The following is a 23,072-nucleotide window of genomic DNA, read 5'->3' on the forward strand; positions in this document are numbered from 1 at the left end:
CAGGGCTGGTGTTTTATGACATTAGGGTGAACAAGTCCTCATCTATGTCTAGATCAAATTCCATAGAGATAATGCTTTGAATCACACAGGTAGTGATTATGAGGGTCTGAAAAAGAAACTGCTACCAAAAACCAGCCACCTTCCTTGAATAATCAGTGAGCTCTTTTTGCCAGCAGCAGCATGTTGCAAAGAGTGTGGTAAAAGGAAGGATGGAGGAGAATGGGGGGAACCCCCCTAAAATACCCAATGTGAGGATCTTCTCTATAGCGGTACATATCCACAGACAACATGGTATAGAGCATATGGCACACAAGAACGTGGTACCCGTGCACTACCAACTCTATTTTACTGCTTTCTCCAGGTTGCGAATTGTTAGTTCTGGTCTCCTACATTCTCGTGGCAAGAGGCCACGTCCACCTCAAGGCCCTTTCCTGTCCACGATTAAGAAAAGTTTAAGTAGTGAAGTATAACTAGGGAAGATTTCCTAGAACTGTAACTGACCAACACCCTGTTCTTCCCCAAGGAGAAGTCATTTGCCTAATGACTGCAGAGAAGCTGCATACAGCGGATGTTTGGGTATTGTCCCTGGACCTCTAAGTACCTGCAGCAAGCCCATAACCTGCTCAAAGACACAGCAAGTTCTTTCAACTTCTGAACCAAAGCTCTTGCATCTTATTGACAAAAATTTGAGTACAGTCCACAGAAAACCAGACTGCACTATAAAATTCCCTTAACTCCCCAGCACAGCTGAACACTAGAGGAAAAAAAAAAAAAAAAAAGGGAAGAAATAAAACACCCTGCTTCTCAACAGCCACTTGATCTGGGTACACAGTCCTTTGACATGATTTGAAAAGAAGGCTCATTGTATACAAATGGGACAGAACTCTACCCTCTCTTAGGGAAGGAACATCATCTTTATCCCCTGAGGGCTGCAAACATTATTATTATGTGTGGTTATGCATGACTTTGCAGAACATGTACCAGTATCACTGCTTGTTATCTCTAGTTTTGTACAGCACTGAATTATTTGATAGATTGCACAGGATTTGATCCAAATCATTACCTGATACATTTTGTTTTGTCTGATACTTTGGAGGCATATTTAAAAGTCACTTAAATCAGTATTTATTACATATATATTACATCTTAAATTTGGGGATGGTATACATACAACTAAAGACAGCAAACAGTCAAACATTGCTTCTTAAAACTTATTGAGGTCTTGGCTCTTCTGCCCTGACTGTGCAGGGACATTTATAAACTAAATACATATTATGCAAGATTATTTCTCACTGCAAGAAAAAATTGAAATTACAGTTTCTCCAATTTCTTCTTGCTGTCGAGAAGACACAGGCAACCAGCACCAAAACCTTTCCAGTAACACGAAGTTGTATCAGCATTTGATTCTCCCCCTGCACAGAAAGCCCTCTGAACAAGGAAGCACTCCTGACTTTTCACATGGCACTTTGTACCTACCTTCCAGCATAATCAGTGGAACTGCAAGGTGTCAGAAGCTCTGAAAAAAAAAAATTGAGACCAACTACATATGCAGACTGGGTAGCAAATTCAAGCAGAAATACCTTATATACAGCTGAAAAATCTGCATGCAGGCTGCCAGGCTATCACTAAATTTTAACTGTTGGCTAATGGACCAGCAAATATGATATGAAAAGGGCATTATCTAACATTACTGAATTCCTTTGTTTGAATTTATATTTTTCCTTAGCTACGCATAATACAAGCAGAGGGTACAAATACACTACAGTGGTGCCTGGCGATGCTTAAAACAGAGGAAATTGTAGATGGAAGGAGCTCCGTCTCTGAAAAGAAGATAAACCAGCAGATGTGTAATGCAAACACTGAACCCACACCACTGAGACACTCTTCAGGGCGACCTCTTCCCCAGTGCTTGTTCTGCGCGTACCCTATCATCAGTCAAATGGAGCCTGTAAGAAGCGTGGCTACTGCCCAGGAAATGTTCTTAGTGCTGGGTTTACACTGTTATCAGCTATTAATCACAAAAGCTCCACTGGGATAACCCCAGAACTAAACAACTCAAACTGAGCAATGCAAGTCTAGAGAGGGGCGTCGGTGTGGATAGTAGTTTAAAGGAACGTTCTTTTGTTTCCAAGAAAAAAAAAAGTTCTTTAGACAGGCAAGAGACTCCACGAGGTCTTAGAATATCCTGTTCATGCTGAGATTTCAAACACACACAAAGATTTTCTACATTTTTAAGAGGTCATGCACGATAAGGAAACAATTCATCTCCAATGGGGCCTACTAATAGCAGCACTAACTCTTCTTAATCCCCAAAGCACATTTCATATCCATATCAATATTGCAGGATAGGTTTCCAGCTTTTACTGGAATGTTCCTACAGTAAGAGTTTCCCCCCATGGGAATTGCAATAGTACAACTACATGGGCAAGAGATCTCAACCATCAAGTGCCAGCATGATAACCACCAGGTCACCTGCAAGGAACTGATTTTCAGAGCAGTTAGGAAAAGAGTCTGTGGAAAAGAGGTTGGAAAATATAACATTGCCCAAGGGAAACAACAATAATAAGCTTTAGTACTGGGACTGGATACACCTGGAGAAGCAGTTTTGACACTTTTTTAATAGAGAGGAACCGACACTGACAACATCTTGGAAATGAGATGTCTCTACCCTCTAACTGACCACTCTGGACCAAAGAAAGCGTTCTGAAAGCAAGAAGGAGTATCTCTCAGGACCAAAGTTTGAGCTTGAGTTAGTAAAGAAATGAACAGAGAATCTGCTTATCACAGGAAATGGAGCAAAGGGCAAGATGAAAGGTTTTTTTTTTTTGTTTGTTTGTTTTCTGGCTAGAATGCTCCCATAATGTGTGAGCACTACAGCTAGTCGTGTGCTGTTGGGGACACAAATGTTGGTGTGGAGGTAAAATCAGTAATCAACCAGCCAATAGTTTAGTCAAGAAAATGTACTCATGCCTTTGTATTCAATTCTTCAAATATTTAGGCCGAGGTGACACCTGAGGAAATCTCTTATCAGTTACAAATTGTCTTACACTCTGTAAATGGAATGACTTAAGATCTTGGTTAGGGAATCCCAGAAAACATTTCTGTAGATAAAACTAGGAGGAAAGATAAAAGGAAAGAAGAGAGAAGCATTTCATACTTCTCTACAGGAAGATATCAGAAGGGATAGTCAAAATTTTGTTCACCTTATCCCTTGATAATTTCAGTAATTTCAGGGTGCATGTATTATTGGAATTAAGTTATAGAGGTTCTGCAAGAGCCTTTCATTCCTTAGATGAGTAAACAACATACATTTCTTATATAATTTCCACTCTGAGGCTATAACAGACTCCTATTAATGCTGATGGAAACACATAACTCGTAAAACAAGACACCAGCTCTTCCAAAGAGAACTTGGACTCAGTTCATTACTGGTGAAATGTCCTTCAGTGGACTTGTGCCAGGTAGGCACCTGAGACTATTTTTCTCAGAAAATGAAATATTTCATTTTCTGCAAAGGTCTTCTGGAGCTGATTTTAGCAACATCAAAGTAGAGCACCCAAATCATCATTTCCTGACTCCTGGGGAATGTATTCCAAGTCATGTGCATACTTCAGTAGGGGCTGGTATGAATGCCTATTTTTTAACTGCATTCACCCATGCAATTTCTATGATTAAAAAGGAAAAGGAAATCTGACTATGCTAGGAGCAGTGTTGACAGAGAAACTTCTTTCTTTTAATAGCTGAGATTTAAAAGAAACAGTTAGGTTGGAGATAAAACACCTTTTCATTTGGGCTATAAAGCTGTTCTCCTCACTCTACTTCAAGAAGTGAGCAACATAGTGACGCCGAAATCTAAATCTAAATTTGAGGTGGTACACTGGAGCAAGAAAGCGTTCATGTACATGGTTAGTGTTGCACAGACCTCTTGTCCAGCTGGATGTACTCCAAAAAGGTTTAGTTTCCAACCTTAATCATAAAAGTCCCTGACCACAGACAAAGCAATATATGCCATGGTGTCAGTATTAGGTTTATGCTTCAGCTACCCTTCCACCCTTCCCCTTAAGCCATCCTTGCCCAGGAATACTCTCTCATGTTGCTTACAAAACCTCAATCAAATTGCCTCAAATCATAAAGAGAGGGAAGAGTCATTGCAAGCAGAAGCTGCTCTCATACTGCACAGAAAGTCAAAGCTTCCCTTTCTCTCTGGACCCTGAGGGGAGCCTCTGCACCTTTACCAGCCACCGTCTGGATGTTCAGTGCTGTACCGCAGTAATACATCATGGACTGCATTGCAATAACCTTCAGCCCTCTCCATCCTGTGCCCCTATCTTCACCACCAGCAAAGACCTAGGTGCAGTTTTCTCACTGTTCTCCTTCACCCAGATATTTTCAATGTGTCACAGTGCAGCAGCAGAAAAGCAGCACTCACACTGGAGAGGATACAAAAAAGGGAAAGTGACCTCAGATTCAGACCTTTTCCCATTGACTGAAGAACTTGTGGAGTTATGCCAAAATGTTATGAATGTGTCTTAGCTGGTTTTAAATGAATATTTTGTCTTCACTTCTTACTTCAATTTGCAGATTTTCTTCACCTGCTATATCCTTGAAGCTCATTAAACAAAATGACTCTCGCCTGCCTACCACTTCTCAGACTACCCCATGGAAACAAACTCATCTGAGGAGCTGCTCAACAACCACATGAGCTGTTCAGTATCAGCCATCCATGAATAACTTTGATGCATTCAGAACCCAAGGTGCTGTCAGACAGCTGATCAATAATAGAACAGTGTCCTCCTGTTCTGCTGGTCAGTTAAGCTCCCACAAATAACTTGTGAATAAACACATTAAAAATAGATAACAAATTTGGCTGATGGAACATATACTTGAAGCTCAGCTACTAAAATGAGAGTCAAAACTGTAAGCTTCTTTCACTGCTTTGGTCACATATCCTTTGCTTTCAGTGCAAGGTGTTTGCACACAGTAAATATTTGTAGGCTAACAAAAATAAATAAGCACCCCACCACCATCACCCAAATCATTTCTAAAAGGAATTACTTTGGTAAGGAGATTTAAAGATAGAGGGCCTAAAAGAAAGCTTTAATATGGTCCTGATATGTATCGTTCCCTGTTCTCATTCCCACCATTAGACTGACCCAAAAGCCCATGATGTTTTGATAAACACACCAAAAGTAGCCGAGGACGTAAGTATGAAAACATGCACAGTGAGTTTATTTTATGCCACTTTGTTTAATGGCTCTCCTCCAGCATTTTGGATGCGCAACCTCACTAGGGTCACAGTGCTAAAATTTTCCTTAAACAAGTCCCACCCAAATGTTCAGGCCTCTTCTTCACCCTCTATACCACCTGCTTTCCAACAGTCCTGAGAAAAACAAAACTTACCCTGGGCAGAAAAGAATAATGTTGCGTATCAGTACGAACAGATGTACAGTAATGTACAGTCCACTCCAGGCTTGGCCTGTGCTGTGCCATGTGTTTCTCCATCAATACGGTTTTCCCAAGCAGAATGAGGGGAAGGGATCTGTACAAAGCTGAAAGGCCAACTGCATTGGCTTATCGTATTCAGAAGTTGTTGGGGATGAAACCTGGGAGCTTTGAAACAAACGCAGCAGAATAGCTGGAGTACCTTGCTCCCCTCAAAACCTTAGTGAGATGAGACAACAGCCAGGGTTCCCTCAAGTATTACAACCCACGATAGCTTTATACACACAAAGAGCCTCACCTCCAAAGGCTCTGATGCCCCATCTTATGCTCCAATACATTCTCTTCCATTGCTAGGCCATTAGACTCCCAAACCACACATGCCCAAGTAGTACAAGTTGTATTCTGTTCCTATCTGAAAGGTAGAAACAGTTACAAGTCTACATTATTTTACCAGACAATAGAGGTTAATCTATATGAAACAGACAGAAGAAAAAGAATGGCTAGAGGGAAGACAAAAATGAACACACTGCCTGCAGCCTCACTGAAAAAAAAAATATATATATATATATATTTCTCAGGCAACAACGCTTCTTTCACATTCTTATAAAGAGAATTTCCTTTCTTTGTAAACATTGCAGTGTAAAACTAAAAACAAATAAAAACAAACAAACAAAAAACAATCCCTAGATTAACAAAAAAGAGCTGAAAGGTTTTCTTTAAGAAGCAGACCAAACAATTCTTGGAGCAGCTGGAGATGGGGTGAGCCATTGAGACATGACACACCTTTCATTCAGAAGTTGATAAACAAGTTCTGAGCAACTGGTAGAGGAAGAGAAAAGAGAAAAGGAAAGTGTGAAATGACAAACTACCACCTTAAGAACAAGAAAAGCATGGGTTTGGTCTGAAAGGGGGATTAAAAACTGCATTTAGAGGCAAGGTGTGCTACCAAGGATCTTTTTCAGGTATGGCCCAACTTCCCGACCCCAGACGGGACATGACAGAAACATTCATATGGTCAAGATGCCCTCTACATACCCTAAGGAGTTGAGGAAAGGGAAAGTGTCAAGACGTGGTTCACAAACTGAGTGTGAAAAGAAATCCTCATAACTTCAGCTGCTGCTTTCAAGGTGAGGCTGGGACAGGCAGGTAGCTGGGTTTTAATGCTGCAATATTGGTAACAGCAGCCCAGAATAGTTTGAAGAGTCCTCTCAAGGCTGTCTAGTCCAACCCCACTGTCAGGGTCAGCTAGAGCAAGTTGCCCAGGATGGTGTCAGCTTGGGTTTTGAGTGTTTGCAAGGATGGGGGCCCCACAAACTGCCAACCTGTGCCAGTGTTCAGCCACACTCACAGTACAAAATACCAATAAAAGCAACCTTAAAGAAAAGCTCTTGACTGGTAGCACTTATGACTGTTTGCAGTTCTAGTACCATCCACAGCATAGACACCATCCCTGCATTAACACCAGCAGAGATGGTGACAAGTACAAAGGACACGTATGTCTGCTGGTTCCCATACCAGGTAAGATGGGGCTGTTCCTAATGCACTGGCTTGCTCCAAGACATTCCCTAGACAGCTAGTCTACAGCCTCATTACTTCACTGCTTGGGAATAAGTTTTTGCTCCTGGAGACTATCCAAATTGAGAAACTTGAGTCTGGATTTTAATTCTTCAGAAGTTTAGGGCTTTGCAGAATTGTTCCCTTTGTACCCCTCAGCTGCTTGTACTGAAGTCAGTGGATGCTTGACCACTGATTTCTGTGGGAACAGGATGGGATTTTAGCCACAGCAGGACTCCTAACCACTACCATCTAGTAGTTGCCCTTTGGAAGCTTTTCAAGCCAAACGCTCAGAAAGTAGTTGAATTCAGTTTTTATAAGTAAAGCCCAGAAAAAACCTTTTCCCAGAGGTCAAGCCCTGTTCCCTGAGGCCTGGGAGCAAGCTTTCTGGCAGGATTTCTCCTGAGCCCGTTGTGTGGAAGATAAGGAATGTGAATGATTTCCTGCTCAGCAGCATGTAGCTCACCAAACATCTGACAGTTTATGTACTAGGGATGGTCTCCACAGTAACCTGGCTGGAGAGACCATGATGCTGAAAATGACAGCTTCCCAGTAGCGAGAAGGTCATCTTCACGCCCTCGCACTCTCCTTCTCTTTCTACTTTCTAACTTTATTCTCTTGTCTGTGGTTTACCTGAAGCACACCTGAACACACGATTTCTCCACCCAGCCACCTCAGAAGGAAAGGGTATTACCTCCCACACCAATGCAGCACTGCTGCAGATAAAGCTGCTCCCCGAGGGATCCTGAAATCAAACACACTCTTCCCATTCACCTACACATCATGTGCCAAGGGAATGTACACTTGGCCCTGACTTGTCACCCTTCTGTACTACATATGTTATCTCTCAGATATGCTTCAGATATTGCCCTTGGGTGATGGCTTCTTCATAACTGTTTCAAATTCAAAAGTGCCTCCCCTCAAGACGGCTTGATTTTTATCTCTGAAGACTTAATAGTCAGAGGAAAAATAAAAGCAGCCCTTACATTTCAGGTTATCCCAAAACAGGGCTGTGTGCACCCCTATGCCAGAAATACCAAGTAGGCCCCCAGGGACTAACAGCTGGGTGTTCTCTCTCTTCAGGCAACCCTTTACCATGCCACCGCTTGGTGTCTTCAGGCTATTTGCCTGCTAGACTATACCTAGGAGATGCTATGCATAAGGTGCTTTCCAGTAAAATTGCCCAACGTCCCTTGGGGCGGGGCTGATCACACGGGGAAGCTGAATTTATGCATGGCGGGTTTGTTGTAGCCTAATGGAATTAGTCCCTGAAGAGTAAGAGGGATTTGGCACAACGCAGTTCTAAAGGCTGACCTGAAACCATGCCTGCAAAGATGCAATGGCCTCTCCAAGTTATACATGGCCCTTCAGGGCATTCATTCAAAATGGGGATTAATTGAAGAGGACATCTCAATCAGTTGTTGCTTTTTCTGTTCAACAGTATGCTATAAAAGGAGCATTTTACTATTTAGAGGAAGCACAGGAAATCCTTTCTCTAAATGCACTGATCTTATCAGTCTGCTCTGCAGCCGATCCTTCTTCACCACTGTCACTCATAAGAATAGGATTATACATATGATGAGCAAACTTCACTTGCCATGCTTGTACAAGACACACTTGAATTTCAACAATTAGAATTAATTTTAAACAGAGCTTGGCCCCTGCCATCAAGAACATGTTTTCTCAAAACTGTCCAGCTTACATTTCAGCACAAAACAGCAGGCAGATGTCCAAGAAGAGTGGACAGAGCTGCTCCAATGGAAAAAGAACTGCCTCCAAAAAAGAAAAAAAAAAGTATTGAAAAAAGAAGGCTATTTTAGTGCTCAGAATTCTATAGATGCCTTTTGAGTTTGTTTGTTTTTAAGGAAAATAAAAACCAAAGAAATTTCCCATTTCACCAAATCACTTCCCCTCCTACTGAACCCCAAAGGAATAAAAATAAAATATAAAAAATAATTTTGAATAACCTATCACCATTGATTTTTTGCATTTGGCAGCATAAAAAAAAAAAAGGAAGAAGGAAATAGTTACAAATAAACACATGTTCCTAGTGTGATTTATCGCAAATTTTGAAATATCCAGTTCTCATAAGAATGTGGAAACATTCGGGAAACTCTATGTTTTCTTCAAAATTTGCCAATTCTGAGATCAGACCTTTTCATGAGAAAATCTCAATGGAAAAATGTGCGAGACATACTGAACTCTTTTGAAAGCCTAACCACCAGTGTCCGTGAGGCACAGGAACATTTACCACGAGCTGATCTGTCTTCTCAGAACAGTGGCTCAATCAGCCAAGGGATTCTTGTTTCCAACCTACGTGGCCATTTCAGCACCTGTAGGCTATTACCAGCTGCAGTCCTTCAGCAACAGCAGTCATTTAGCTGCTAGTTTGGTCAGGAATAGAGAGTTCTACTTTACCCCTGAGCTGCCTGATCCACTTTGAACAAGTAGTACAGCACAACAGGAGGAGACTTTTAACAAGACCGACTGGGCTAGTTGCCTTGTGGGGAGAAATAGAGGATCTCCATCTGATCTGCTGGGCAAGTGTCTGAAGCATGGGGAGCAACCTCACATTCAAGGACCCCTTCTTTTGCTAATTTTGAAAGGTACTGGGAAAAAAAAAAAAAAAGACACACAAAACCATCATCACAAATACACATGCATATCCTGCATCAATCATTGCCAAAGGGACAGCGGAGCAGGAATGTCCAGCTGTGTCCACAATCTGATCTGCTTCCTTTTAGATCTGCTCAAGCCTTCTCACCTTTCAACTCACAGTTCCAAAAAAACGAACAAAACAATGGCTGAAAAGAAACATCCCGCAATTTACAGGCACACGTGGAAGGTACATAGCAAGCTAAGTGGCACAAGGCAGTGCTAAGTAGATAAAAGCAATGCGAGAGGATATTTCCACGTGTTAGCTGGCTAACAAGCCAATACAGCCTGCAAGTGAGAAGGATGTGAAAGAAGGCAGTGTAAAGCTCTGACCTCAGGTTTATTTTGCTTCCACTGGCTTCAGTGAGACTTGCACTCACAAATCTGAAGACAATCTTATGAACTACGAAGCTGAAAGGGTTGTACCAATCAGCTAGGCTGACCTCATGCATAACACATGCCACAGGATTGCCATAAATTAATTCCTGTCTGAAGTAGAATATGACTTTTCAATAGGCATCTCATTTGATTTAAAGATTTCCAGCAACAGAAAATCTACCACAACCCTCAGTAAACTGTCTCTCACTTTAGAAATTTGTGCTTCATCTGCCAAGTTTCAATCCCCTGAGCCTGGTTCCTGACTTGATTTTCCTAGCCTGAAGAATGCTATCACCAAATATTCTCTATATAGCTAATTATAAATGATGATCAACAAACCACCTTTTAAGCACCTCCTTAAATAATTAAAGGATAAGCTTTTGAGTCTCATCCATCAATAGAGGGGATTAATCAATGTTAAATTCTGTAACCTTCCATTTAGCACCTCTACAGCAGTCTGTCACATGTACAGCAGTCACTTCACAGTGGCTCGCTCTTGGATCAGAAAATTATTTAAATCTAAACCAGAAGAACTTGCGTATCATGGCTACCTGGCAAGACACAGGGATTCACAATACAGGCACGAAGACAATGATGGTCTGCTTAAGAACTACAACAAGCAAGTGGCAGAGCCCAAAGTAATACCAACTAATTCTGATTTTAAATCCCTGTCCTTGTTCCAAATGCCATCTTCCTGCATGATACAAGACAGGAGTTATGCTAGAAACAAAACAAAAAACCCACATCCCGGAATCTCTCCAGACTTTGAGCAAGGTTTGAGAGTTATTTGCATGCAACTGAAAGTAATATAGAAAAAATCTTGGGATCTGCATAATAGTATCCTTCCTGATTATTCTGAGGCATAGAAAGCATACCAGGCAAATGATATGCTGAGGCCTGCACCCACAACAGGCCCACTCGCAGATTCTTGTTCTTCTGCAGCTTCGGAGGTACTTGCCAAGACCAGGTTCAGCAGCCTACTGAGGCTTTACTATCGGTTTGATTTCTAAGAACTAAGAAGTCAACAAATTCTCTTAGTTCCAATTTTATGTCTGTCCCACAAATTCCAGCCCGCTAATGTAAACACCATAAAGAAAAACAACTTTAAAAACAAAATATTTGAAAGTCAGTTTCCCTTCTTTACTAGCTGCCAAGAGCAGAGTTCAGGGCTCTGGGCTTCTTGAGTTGATGAAATCATTAACACCTACAGCAGCGTAAGGAATGTAACTCTGCCCTCAGGACTTGGTAAGTAATAAGAAACCGGTGTCAGTTTCACCTTTAAAAAACAGTTCCAAGTAATAAATTTCCAATTTCAGATCCGGATGGAAACCCAGCCCAAACAGCATAGGAGATTCAGAGCGCTGGGTTCAAAAGGCATCAACACTGGCAACTGCGCCAGCAAGACGCTCGTGAAAACAATCAGAAGACGCCCACCCGAAAATGACGCCTCGCTGCACAACGTGTCCAACACCGTGCTCACAGAGCTACTGCAGAAACACAGTGCTCAACACTCAAAGCACAGGAAACGGGATTCATTTTTCCCTTCAGCTAGTAGAGCTGACGGTCCTTTCCTTGCTACAGATACCAGACCAAGACTTAGGGAGACCTTGTATGGCAACAGCAGGCAGCAGGCAGCCAGTCTGGAAGCTAGAGAGCCAGTGTGAATTACAGTGTCTGTACGCATTCAGCCATCTCCATAAAGGACTCCCTTTATAGTCATTACAACACATTTCTGTCTTTGCTACTACAAGGGGGAATACAGAGGAGGGATTCGCAGCTGTTGCTTGGAAAAGGCAGGGTTTTCTAGCAGCATGAAAGCGGAGTGCATCTCTCCTTCCAACAACATGAGCTTCAAGTGCCCTCCACCATGTGCCAAGAGCTTCATAGCAGCTCATCCACCTCTTCCCCAGACACATCACAGCAGGCACCATCCTACACAACCTGGGCATGCCCCTTTCCATTTCAGGAGAGAGGGAGTCATGACTGGAAGTTCAATACTATCCTCACACCATTAATTTATTTAGGGCTGCCCATGAGACACGTAGATGGCTTTCCGGCGCACTTAAGCCACCACTCCCCTCATTGCGCTACCTCCACCCCATTCCCTCTGGGCTTCAGGCCTGGAGCAGAAGCTGCTGCTTTTCCCTCTCTGCTATTTCCATGTTCCTCAGCTGAATTCACTCCAGCATTGTAAGGCATGGTGAAAAATAAATGCCACAGTGATAAATTGCCATTTAATCTGTATACATTTCAAGCTCAAGGCAAGCTCTCTCTTCAGCTTCCATCCTGTTAGGATGGGATGCTCAGAGCATCCTAGCATGCCGAATATCCTGCAAATTGCTGTGTATATTGATGCCAATGCTGTGTTTTGTTCCTCCCCATAAGCATGCGTCAGATACCCTTCCTGAAAACACCTCCTCTGGCATGTGCTCTCATGCACTGCTGGTACTGTATGCCACTCCTCCTGTAAAATTCAATTCCTTACATCCTACCAATAGCCCAAGAGTCCAGGATTCTCAGTCATTTCCCGTCCCTGGGATTAGCATCCAACGATGTCCTGTTTACATTTCAGGGCTGTGGTGGAAATAAACACCATAATGTCAGGACATTCCATCAGCAGGATTCCAGCGCAGCCATGCTGGGCTCCAAGCAGGATGCTGAACCACGTATGGTCTTACTTTTTATTTTCTCTTCTTTCCTCTTCCTTATATTTCCATTACCTAAATGAAATAGCAGAGGGTGCCTTCTAATGAGTCCGTGCAAGTAGTTAACGTACTGGAAGGACCTTTACAATCGTGAAGTTACTAAATCAAAGGAATCAACAAGCAAGCAAATAAACAAAACAAGCAATGAAGGGCTACTGCATCACAAAAATGATATTATTTCTTTAGTAAACAGAAATCTGAAGCAACATTGTAACCTCCTTCCCCACCCCCATCAGGCAGATGATGAAACTGAGGCATGGACAAGACAAAGCCATTTCCCAGTTAGCTGGCTGTAAGGACTAAATTCTGCTGTCAACTATGGTACAAGTAAGAGTAAACATAGTTCAAAAAATTATTGATTTCTATTCTTCTTAATTACATTTCACCTACATAGTTAAATAGCAACGCCTGAATAATCAGAAGAGACAACACAAATGCATCTGCTACGAAATCTCTGCCAAGAGAGTAGGTTATAAAACTTCCAGACTAGAAGAGCCTGTTAACAAATAGGCTGTCCCGTAGTATGATTAAGAACTCTATTTCTCACCCCAGCAATGTACAAACAAATGCTGTCTTCTCCATTCCAATCAGAATATTAAATATAAATATTTTGAAGAGGGATCTCTCAGGACACACAAACTGGACAGCTACCAAGGACAGACTGAATACTCTGAAGATGACATTTTCTATGATGCAACAGATCTCTCAGAAGCAGAGAAAACAAAGGGAAAGATATACCAGACTTCTACGCCCTGTTTGTCCCAGTGCAAAACCACTGTGCTGTACAATATTCTGTTGAGTGGTTAGTCCAATCTAGATTTCTAGTGTTGTCATTTTATGCGTGGTAGACCTACTGCACAGGTATTGATCCTTGATGGAATATAACTGGAAACCAGATATTGGAATAAATGCTTGCATTTGGGATTGAGTTGGCACGGAAATGGCTCCCTAGCACTTGCATGAGATTCCAAGTAACTTGGAGATCCATGAGATCTGCAGTTTGCAACCCAGGCTAGAGCTGGCTGTGGCAGTTTTGTACAATGCTTTAGTTTCATAGTATTTCATTAGTTAAGAGTCCCTCTCTTTCAGGATATCTCTGATGGTCACCTAGAAACTCCAGGAAGTGTGATAAGAGCTGCACTCCACCCCTAAATAAAGCTACGGTGACAATACCTGTGCACCGGGCTGTCAATGGCCTCCCTCCCCAATTCTACGTGCTCGTTACTAGCCACCGTTCACCGAGTGCACTAGCCCTGCCCAAATGCCACATATGACAAGGACAGCTTTGAGAATCCGCCTCAGGTGCCACAATGCCACACAGACCATTTTCAGTTCTGCGACATTTGTTTCAGAAGAAATGTATGGAAGACTACGCCTCACCGCATTTAGACCATGATGCAAGACTCACCTCTTTGTCCAAAACTTAGCATGATCTGTAGACTCAGAACCTCCTGGCGCTTTTCCATGAGCTGTATTTTTCTTTCTGCTTGTCCCTGAAGTTTACAACCATATTGTTGGAGGCAGGTAGGGAGTACTGGTGCTTTTGCTCCCCCTATTTGGGAAGCCGTTGATTTAAACCATGTGCACACGCTGAAGTCTCAACAAGGACATTATAAATGCATGTAACGATGTGACGGCTGCTGGCGATCAATGGAAAGAAAATAGGGGGGAGGGCGAAGTTTACTGGGTCTCGGGCCAGCTCCTAATGGACAAGCTCCCACATCACCAAACCAAACGCTGCAGCTGCCGCTAATCACATCAGTCAGCCGGCTCCCCTGCTTGGCCAAGAAGTGTGAATAGAGACTGCCTGAGCTGCTGTCTCCCAGCGTGCTGCCGCAGGACTCCGGAGGGCACTGGTGAGACAGGGCATGAGGAAAGTTCACCACCCTTGCCTATGCTTCGCCCGCTGTTTTAGCATCTTTAACGAATACTACGCTAACTTTAAAAATATTCGGTGGGTCCGTGTTAAAAATAAAGTGCAAGCTGGCTTCCATGAGAAAGCAACTGAGCCAATGCCATTTATAGTAATTCGATGTGTCACTGAATAGCATCATTTTTATAAATACACTGAAAGCCGGACATGAAATAACTGGTTAACAGCTCCCTAATCACAAGGGCTTCCTCTGCTACACATTTTTCCTATTTATCCAATGGCTTCTGTTTTATATCTAGTTTGCTAATGGAAAGAGGGGAAGGGGGAGGGGGAAAATTGGCCTAAACTGATCCAGCAGATGCACAGAGCAGGGGCCTCAAACACTGGCTTCTTTTCTGCAGCCACCAAAGGGCGGTGGGGGAGAGACATTTCAGCAAAATTCTTTCTCTGCAGCAACTACCGCAGAAACACATTTCCCTCTGTTTGGAGCCACTCAAAATAACTGCAGCTCAAATGCCAGAAGAGTATTTTGTGCTTCCTGCATTCAGAAGGAGAAAGAGATGGGAAAACACTGAAGAAAGTTCCTAGTATGGTGGTCTCAAGACAGCAGTAGCAGGCTTTAAGGAGAAAAAAAAAAGCGCACTCTCTCTCATAAAGAAAGCAAAACAAAACTAGCCCCCAAATATTTGTTCTTTAATGATCCCAAAGTGTTTTACAGCTATGCATAGGAAACGTGTTATTTTATGGGACAGCCCATCTTCTAGGCCATGCAGACCAGTCAGATTTTTCCAGCTCTTCTCTATACCCAGTTTCTCCCAGCTGCCAGGAATCCCTGCACAGTGTGACTGCCTGCAGCACAGGCAGCTATCATCATTTCTGCATGCACTAAACTAAGTCAACAAGGCCTTCTCAAGCACACTGACTTCTGTGTCTGCACTACTTACAAGGTAGGCTGCCAAAGCCCACGGGAGATGACGAGGAGAGGAGACCTGCTGAAGCACGAGGCTGCAACAACCATCCATCCCGCCCTAACAGCGGCATCCCACCCAGCCCCACTGCGTTGCTTCAGCTTCTCCCCAGTCCCCAGTCAGGAAGCTGGCAGCCTGATGGCACATCCATGGCTGACACACTGTCCTGTGTCACCTTACAGGGGGCAGAGGGTGGGAGGAGACTTCACACTGTCCCCAAACCATGCACCAAGACACAGGTGAGGGGATTCAACATCTCCTCAAGGCTGCATCCACCTTTGCCCTGTCCGCTTTAATTTTAAGCTGCTCAATACCTACTCAGAGGTTTTAATGTACAGAGGTGGAGGAGGGGGCACAGCACATGCAAGCATAACGTGACTGAGTGCTATCCAAACTGAAGACAGCAGCAGAGGCAAGAGGCAACTCCCTCTGTTGTGTGCTCCTGCCCACGACACCCTCAGCTACAGGGAATAAAGTTCTGCTCTCACCCCTCCTTCTAAACTGCAGCATTAGCCCCAGAAAGAGGCATGCAGATCTCCTATGCTAACCACACTGCCAGCATCTTCATATCAAAACTACACCTATGTTACCGAGTCCTCAAAGGCCACCATCTGCACCTGAAGCAACAAAGTTGTCTGTGTTGTGATGACTTAAATTCACTTCCCAGTCAACTGTAAAAAAAACTGCCTATCTGGAAGGAAAGAGACAGTGACAAACAGAGCGGGGTAGTGGCACTGGAACAGTTTTACCTCTGCACTCACTGCACTGTGGGCAGGTTGCAGCCCCTGACCTATACCTCCAACTGCTTAGGGTCACCTGTGCACAAAGCACCTCCAGGCCTGGGTCAAAGAGATTACTCTTTGTGAACGGTACGAGTGGATGTGGTGAAAATGTGGGTATGTGTCAGGAGAAACCGGACTCTGAAGATCACTTCAGAAATGAAAATAAATGAATAACATTAAAATTAACATTTACTTAGAAACAAAGAGCCGAGTATATCCACCTGGTAGCTTTGCCCCAGTTTATGAAGCAGGCAATTTATGGCTAGGTTTTGTATTTCCCAGCTAACGAATCCCAACATAATAGGAGACAACCAAACTAGCCACACACTGATCGACTCGAGTGCGGAGCCTTTGCCGCCAGCGGAGTAGGCAAAGGAGGAAAAGAAAGCGAGAAGCAATCTGCACTGGAACTACAGGCACATGCAAGCCAAGGATACCATGAGATCTGTTCCCTCCCGCTCCCCCTTGTTTCTCTATCTCCTTTGACTTGCAGGCAGAGAATAGTGTTCACAGAAGCAACACAGTGGCTTTCTGTGTAAATAATGCAGTACTGCAGAGAGCAGTTCTTCTCTTCTTGCTGAAGAGTAAGGAGAAAACTCGGCTCAAAGGGTTGGCATCGCTGGTCCAAACGCACACGCCTCGCCTTGTGCTGCATCAAGTCAGAAAACATGATGGCCCAGCAGCAATGCCTTGACGTGCCGAGTGGGATTACAAACCGGGGCCTGCACTTTGTATGGAAAAGCAGCAAGCAGACTGCCAAGACCCCTCTCTAAATACATTTCAAAGTGGGTTATTGTGAGGAGTGTGAGCACTATGATCTCAGCTGCCAACAAGTACTTCTGTGGGAAGCAGTCTGGAAGCAGGAACTCATTCTCCCAACAATCCAGGCTTTGACCCACATTCGTGCTGTGCAGTTAATCTAAGTGGAATTAGTGCTGGTGAAAGGGGCCATATGGACAGCCCTTGAGACAGAAATCTTATTTACCCACAGAAATTCCCCTGCGGCCAGCAACATTGTAAGATACATTTTACATGCATGTGCCAAAGCCACGTGTGCTTCTCTCCAGCTCAAAACAACTAATCCTGGACTATCCAACCCCAACCTTCTGTAAGATTACATGGAAAGATTTTGCAATTCCTATGTTCGTGCAAAGTAAACAGCAGAGCAACTCAAAAGCATTTTTGCACAGCACAGAGCACCTATCACCCTTTCCTTATTTGTGCCATATTTGTATGGGGCTGAGCAGAGGATATCAAAGAACACGTTGGTGGTATTCTCGTCAAATTGCAAAATAAACACATTGTGCTACAACCAAAATGCATCTCGCCATACCTGCTGGATACTATTTTATTTCTTCTCTTCTCAGGCTGCAGTTCCTGTAGCTCCACCCCAGGACTGCTTACTACTGAAAGATCAAAACTTCCAGTTAACATGTCTTTTAGGTAACACGAGGCATGAAAGCCACAAGAAGAACACCAAGTCAGCAAGGCAGAAGTTAAGCCTGGACTTAGATTCTACTTTTCCTGGAAAGTGAGGCTTATAACGTAATTCCCTTGTGTCTTCACAAGACACATGGACTGTGTCTACACAAACTTTGGAGGACTCCATGCATACTCCTCACATGCAAGATAGCACCATATCACACAGCTGTCAGAGAAGCATCCCTTGTTAACATTCTTTAGCTTGTTTTATGAACTGAGATTTTGCAGAGGAAAAAGAAAATTGAAGAAGCTGTCTAAAATCCGCACTGTTTGATAGTATGTGAGTAGAGACAACAGCAAAGATAGGTGCACCAGAGATCCGTGCAATGACTGAGTAAACCAGAACATTTTTTCTCTCAGTTATATTATATGTGATTGAACAAATACAGTAGCCCAGGGCCCTTTCATTTCTGAAAACACAATGGCAGATGGTGTTAAAAAAAATGCAGTTGAATTTGCTGTTGTTCAGCAAGTGTCAACAGAAACAACATTTGGCTTGCTTGCTTGTATTTCTCTAAGTTTTCAAATGGAAATATTCCTTCATTAATAACTTTCTAGACACCCTACACAAAGCATCCCACACACACTTCTCTGGTGGATTCTCCTACAGGAGTGTAGGTTGAAATATTAAAGTAACTCATTGGCTTTTGGTATCATACGTTTCCATGCTAATCATTGAAATTCTGGACTGACCACGACTGACAGGTATTGAGGCAATTCAAAACCTCATTGCTGCAGATATCATGAAACTAACAGCAAGCACAGAGCAAGCACATAAGGTTACCAGCAGAACAGGTACAGCTTCAAACAAGCAGAAAGCCTCACTGCTACCCTGTACCCTGTCATCCCTGACCACCATCTCTGCCTGATGAGAAGACATTCATCTTTCAAAAGAGCATGAGGAGAGAGCAGAGGCACTAGATCTTGAGTCCATCCCTGGAGGAAGATATGCTTATGCTTACATGCCATCACCCTTTTGCTCATTTGCGAGCCAAACTACTCAGTCTTCACCTGGCTTCTGCCATCGAGGTCTGTATGTTTCAGGAGGTAGGGCAGGCATTCATTGGCAGCGCCTCTGCTTTCAGCCCTGGGAAATGAGACTGGCACAAGGTTCACTCCCACCTTCCCACTGAACTTAGGGGTAAATCGCAGTTCAGGATTGAATGAAAAACATTTTACCCAGGAAACTGGAAGCCAGCAAGTGTTTACCTTGGAACTGAACCCTCTGTTCCACCAAAGCAGTGTGCTGGAACAGCTATGCACCAGGACAGCCCTCTCAGATAGGAAGCGTTTGGGGAACTCACAATAATGCCTCATCCAGCCTGAAATCCCACTTGGCCACAGTTCATGAAATACTAGTCCTTTCCCCCTCTAAACAGTAAACTGGCATTAAACATCTCCTCCATAAAAGTGAACCCCAGTCCTGCTTTTGCTTTTCAGGCTAGTACTGTTCCCACAAACTCTCCTTTATCAGTTCCTTAGCTTGTTTATATTGCGAGTTCCTTGGAGCAGTGGCAGTTTCTCCTTTTCCTTCTCATTGGAGCTTAGTTACAAAGAATAATAGTCAAATCTGCATTGGCAACATCTTCTATGGCCAGGCAAAAAGCCCAGAGAAAGCGTCAGAAATTCTCTGACCTTAAATATATTCTCCTGTGCTTGTTCTGCATTCTCAGTCACAGCTTTTGTTCACCTCAGAGCAATGAGTTTGCCTTTGAACACACTGATTATGATCATCCAATCATAGCAACACCTTTCCAAAACCTTGCTAATACCGGACCACCCAGAACAGTATCACAGTGAACGTGTGGGCAATGGGATGAACAAATTCAATTCAGATGAAATACTAGGGACTGAATTCACCAACCCAGGCTAGCATTGCTACTTACTGATTACAATACCTACACACACAAGGCTTTATGCCATGAGGTCTTCCATTCCAAAAATATATACACTGTAATGCAGATGGCAGAAGAAAAGCGGGCAGAGGAAAGCGGCTGCACTCCTCCCCTTGGATTAGACCCCCTTGCAGAAGCCCATTCTCCCTCCACAAGTCTACTCTAAAGGACCACTGCAAGTGTTCTGATGATGAGCAGGAGATGCTTTGCTTCATACTCTAACTCAGCTCTAAGTTTCATGTTTTATGGATAAAAGGACAGCCCCTGTTCCCCAGCACCCAACAGAAAGATGAGATGAAGGTCAGAATGGACCAATATGGCCATCAAACCTGGCTTCTGCAGACCACAAACTGCAGGATCTCATCTAATAACTTCTGCATCCACTGTTTCTCATAGAGAGAGTGAAACAGAGCTGGCATTGCATGATGACGTACAAGCTTTTTTTTTCTTTTTTTTTTTTTTTCTCCTGACTCTTGAGGCCAGATGTCTCCTAACATGTGGGGAAACCCACACATAATAATAATTAAAAAAATACACAAAACAAATTTTGCCGTACTACAATGCTTCTAAAATGTTTTCTGCCTTTGTGTAAATATAACACAACCTTGAATCTGCAGGATATGGGCATCACCACAAAACATCTTTCTACAGCTCACCAAGCACACCCTCCCCGATCACTGCTTACTGGTAGATTACCAAATTGCAGTTGATCAAGTCTAGCTAGCTGTGATTCTCAAACACCGCAAAGGAAACATTAAGGAGTCCTGCTTAAGTGCAATTTTCTTTCCAGTCTAGTAAGTATTTGTGACAAGACAGAAAACATCTACACTACCACAAAGCTAAGCAGCAGCTATAATTTTGATGCCTCTGGACAAATTCTTTGCTCGGTCACGGAAGAACAAATTTGTTTGTCTTCAGCAGGATTTTCTTGGTATTTTAAAGGTGCCTTTGATCTCCAGTGGGATGACAAGGTGTAAATGAGCCAAGAATTTGATCCAAAATTACCTACAGTCACTAAGACCCAACTACCTGGTAGGACTCCCACCAATTTTTATGATGCTATTATTTTGCTCCAATCAATGGCACCCAAACCAAGTGGCTTTCCTGCTGACCTGCTAAGGGATACTTGTCATTTTCCAGGCTGACCATAATCACCATTCAGTGTTCTTAAAAAGGTACAGCCTCCTTGTCCACTTTGCTTTTGAACAAGCCTGAGCACTCTGGTGCAAGTCTTCTGAATTGCCTTAGGTTCCCCTTGGTTTTGATGAAGTTCCCTCTCAGAAACAGCAAGTAGGCTCCTCCGCTATGTCTGGCACAAACTGTGATCGCCATCACAGACAAATATTTCTGAAGCCAAAGAAATCCTGTATGTGCTAAGGGAACGCAGTGAAAAAGAACACCTTGAGATGTGAGATAAGCAGAGTAACTAGCATTAAAAAAACTATGAAAAACTGTATTTGAAACCTTCAGGATATAAGCCAATCTCTGAAGGAGTCAGGAAGAATATGTCTTCTCCACCACTCTTCTTTACTTCAAACAAACAAACAAACAAACCAACCTCCTGTGAGATCTGAATGGCTCCAGATCACAGGACGAGAAACACTACCTCTTCCAAAAAACATAAAGTATGGGAATCTTAAACTGCAATTTCTGTTCGATGGAGATGATGGAACACCATGAAGTTTAGCTCATCCTTTCCTCAACACAACACTTCTCTATTTTCCTTGCCAAAGTCATTATTCTTCAAGATGCAAGCTGAGCGCAGGTTGAGACCAGGGACAGTTACCCCTGTAACTGGCAAGCTGCTTGTGTGAGGAATGCAGGGGAACGTGCATTGGCTGCCATCAGAGACAAGATTCCAGCTGAAATGATTATTTGGTCCCTTTTGGCATGGCAGTTGTTGAACTGCTACACTTTGCTACTGTAATGGGACTTTGTAACCTTGCTCTTTCTGTACTGATTCAACATTGATTTTGGTTGAAGTTGCTGCCAATGTAACATCCTGAAATAGGGGGCCCCACCACAGTCAGAGGGAAAAGAAGGTATGATGGAACCAGGGAGGGGTTAAAGAAAACACAGAGAAGAACATTGTACTTGGCTGAACAACTAACTTGTGAATATGTCTTGAGAAACGTCCTGGATTATCAACTGTAATAAAATCCATCAATGAGGAAAACAGGGATGTCCTAGAGAACTATGAGTTCTGGTTTTCTGTGTTCATTTCATGCATGGTTTGAAAAAATCCCTTTATAAAACAATTAAAAAAAAAAAGGAAAAGAAAAAAAAAGAGAGGAAGAAGAAAGAAAAAGGGGAAAGGGGGGGGGGGGGGGGGTGGAAAGAAAGAAAAAAAGGAAAGAAAATGCAGCCATAGAAAGCTCAATTTTCCAGGTAACTAGACACTGATTTATGCACTCCTCCACTTAGGAGAAGGACAGCAAACTAACACTTGGGACAGGGATGGATGAGCAAGGATGCACAAATGAATTTTTTTGGTTAAGTTGGAGACTGAGAGCCTGCCCGTTAGTTCAGGGAGCAGCAGTTCCTTTATGGAGAATGCATCTGAGGGAAGGAGGGGGAAGTGGGGCAGAAACAAGGACCAAAGAACAAAATGGTCCCCAAATTACATAGGTGTATACTTGAGGTGGGCAGCTGGTCCTCATGCAAGAAGACTTCAGAAGCAGTGGTAAAGATCTCTGATATTTTCCTCTCAGAGTTCTTACAGCATGATCCTCCCTTTATCATCTGCACTGGAGACATCCTTTTTCCAATCTTAAAGCAACATTTGGTAATACCTTTAAGATATGGGCCAGAAACAGCTTTCTGCACAGTTACAGCGCTAATTACTTCCCCTGAGTTTGAGGAAGACTATCCAAGTTTCCACACAAGTTCTCTGTTTCCTATTGAAACAGAATGGCTTAGCACGTGAACGTTTCTCTCCCTCCAGCACCTGGATTCGTTTGGGTAGGAATAAGTAACTAGCCAAGCTGCTCCTTTATCTAAAGCCATGGAAGCCTATAATTTTCTTGTTGATATCCTAAGATCTCTGCATGCCAGAAACACAGGACAAGTATCCGCATGCACTACTTGGATAGAAGGCTACTTGTTTGTGTTTTTTTTAATGTATGCAGTAGTCCCATCTTGATATGGTTGAAAACTACTTCAGTTTCCAACTCCCTACCTGTTGCAGTTAGGCTGGCGTGTTTGCTATTAAATTTTTTTTGTGATAGCCAAGTATGAAAAACTATTCTTTCTAAACAGAGGAGTGACCTCGAGCAATCCAACAGTCTGCTGCAAATGCTGGTTAAGGGGCTAAGCTCTGCTTTATCTCCAGCATCCTT

General features: G+C 43.1%; 1 protein-coding gene across 5 annotated transcripts in view; it reads right to left on the reverse strand.

Annotated features, from left to right (window-relative positions):
- Positions 1-23,072, reverse strand: part of DAAM2 (dishevelled associated activator of morphogenesis 2) — a 197,659-nt gene that overhangs the window by 131,679 nt on the left and 42,908 nt on the right. For 3 of the 5 annotated variants that reach the window (XM_080585365.1, XM_080585364.1, XM_080585366.1), the window contains one exon: positions 1,477-1,516. The exons of the other annotated variants lie outside the window; for them this stretch is intronic. In XM_080585365.1, coding sequence (XP_080441491.1) covers positions 1,477-1,486 — 10 coding nt within the window. In that variant the 5' untranslated portion in view covers positions 1,487-1,516. The remainder of the gene's footprint in view (positions 1-1,476; positions 1,517-23,072) is intronic. 5 annotated transcript variants of the gene reach the window in all.

Source organism: Anser brachyrhynchus (genome assembly GCF_964034855.1).
Source record: "Anser brachyrhynchus genome assembly, chromosome: 3".
Taxonomy (NCBI): domain Eukaryota; kingdom Metazoa; phylum Chordata; class Aves; order Anseriformes; family Anatidae; genus Anser; species Anser brachyrhynchus.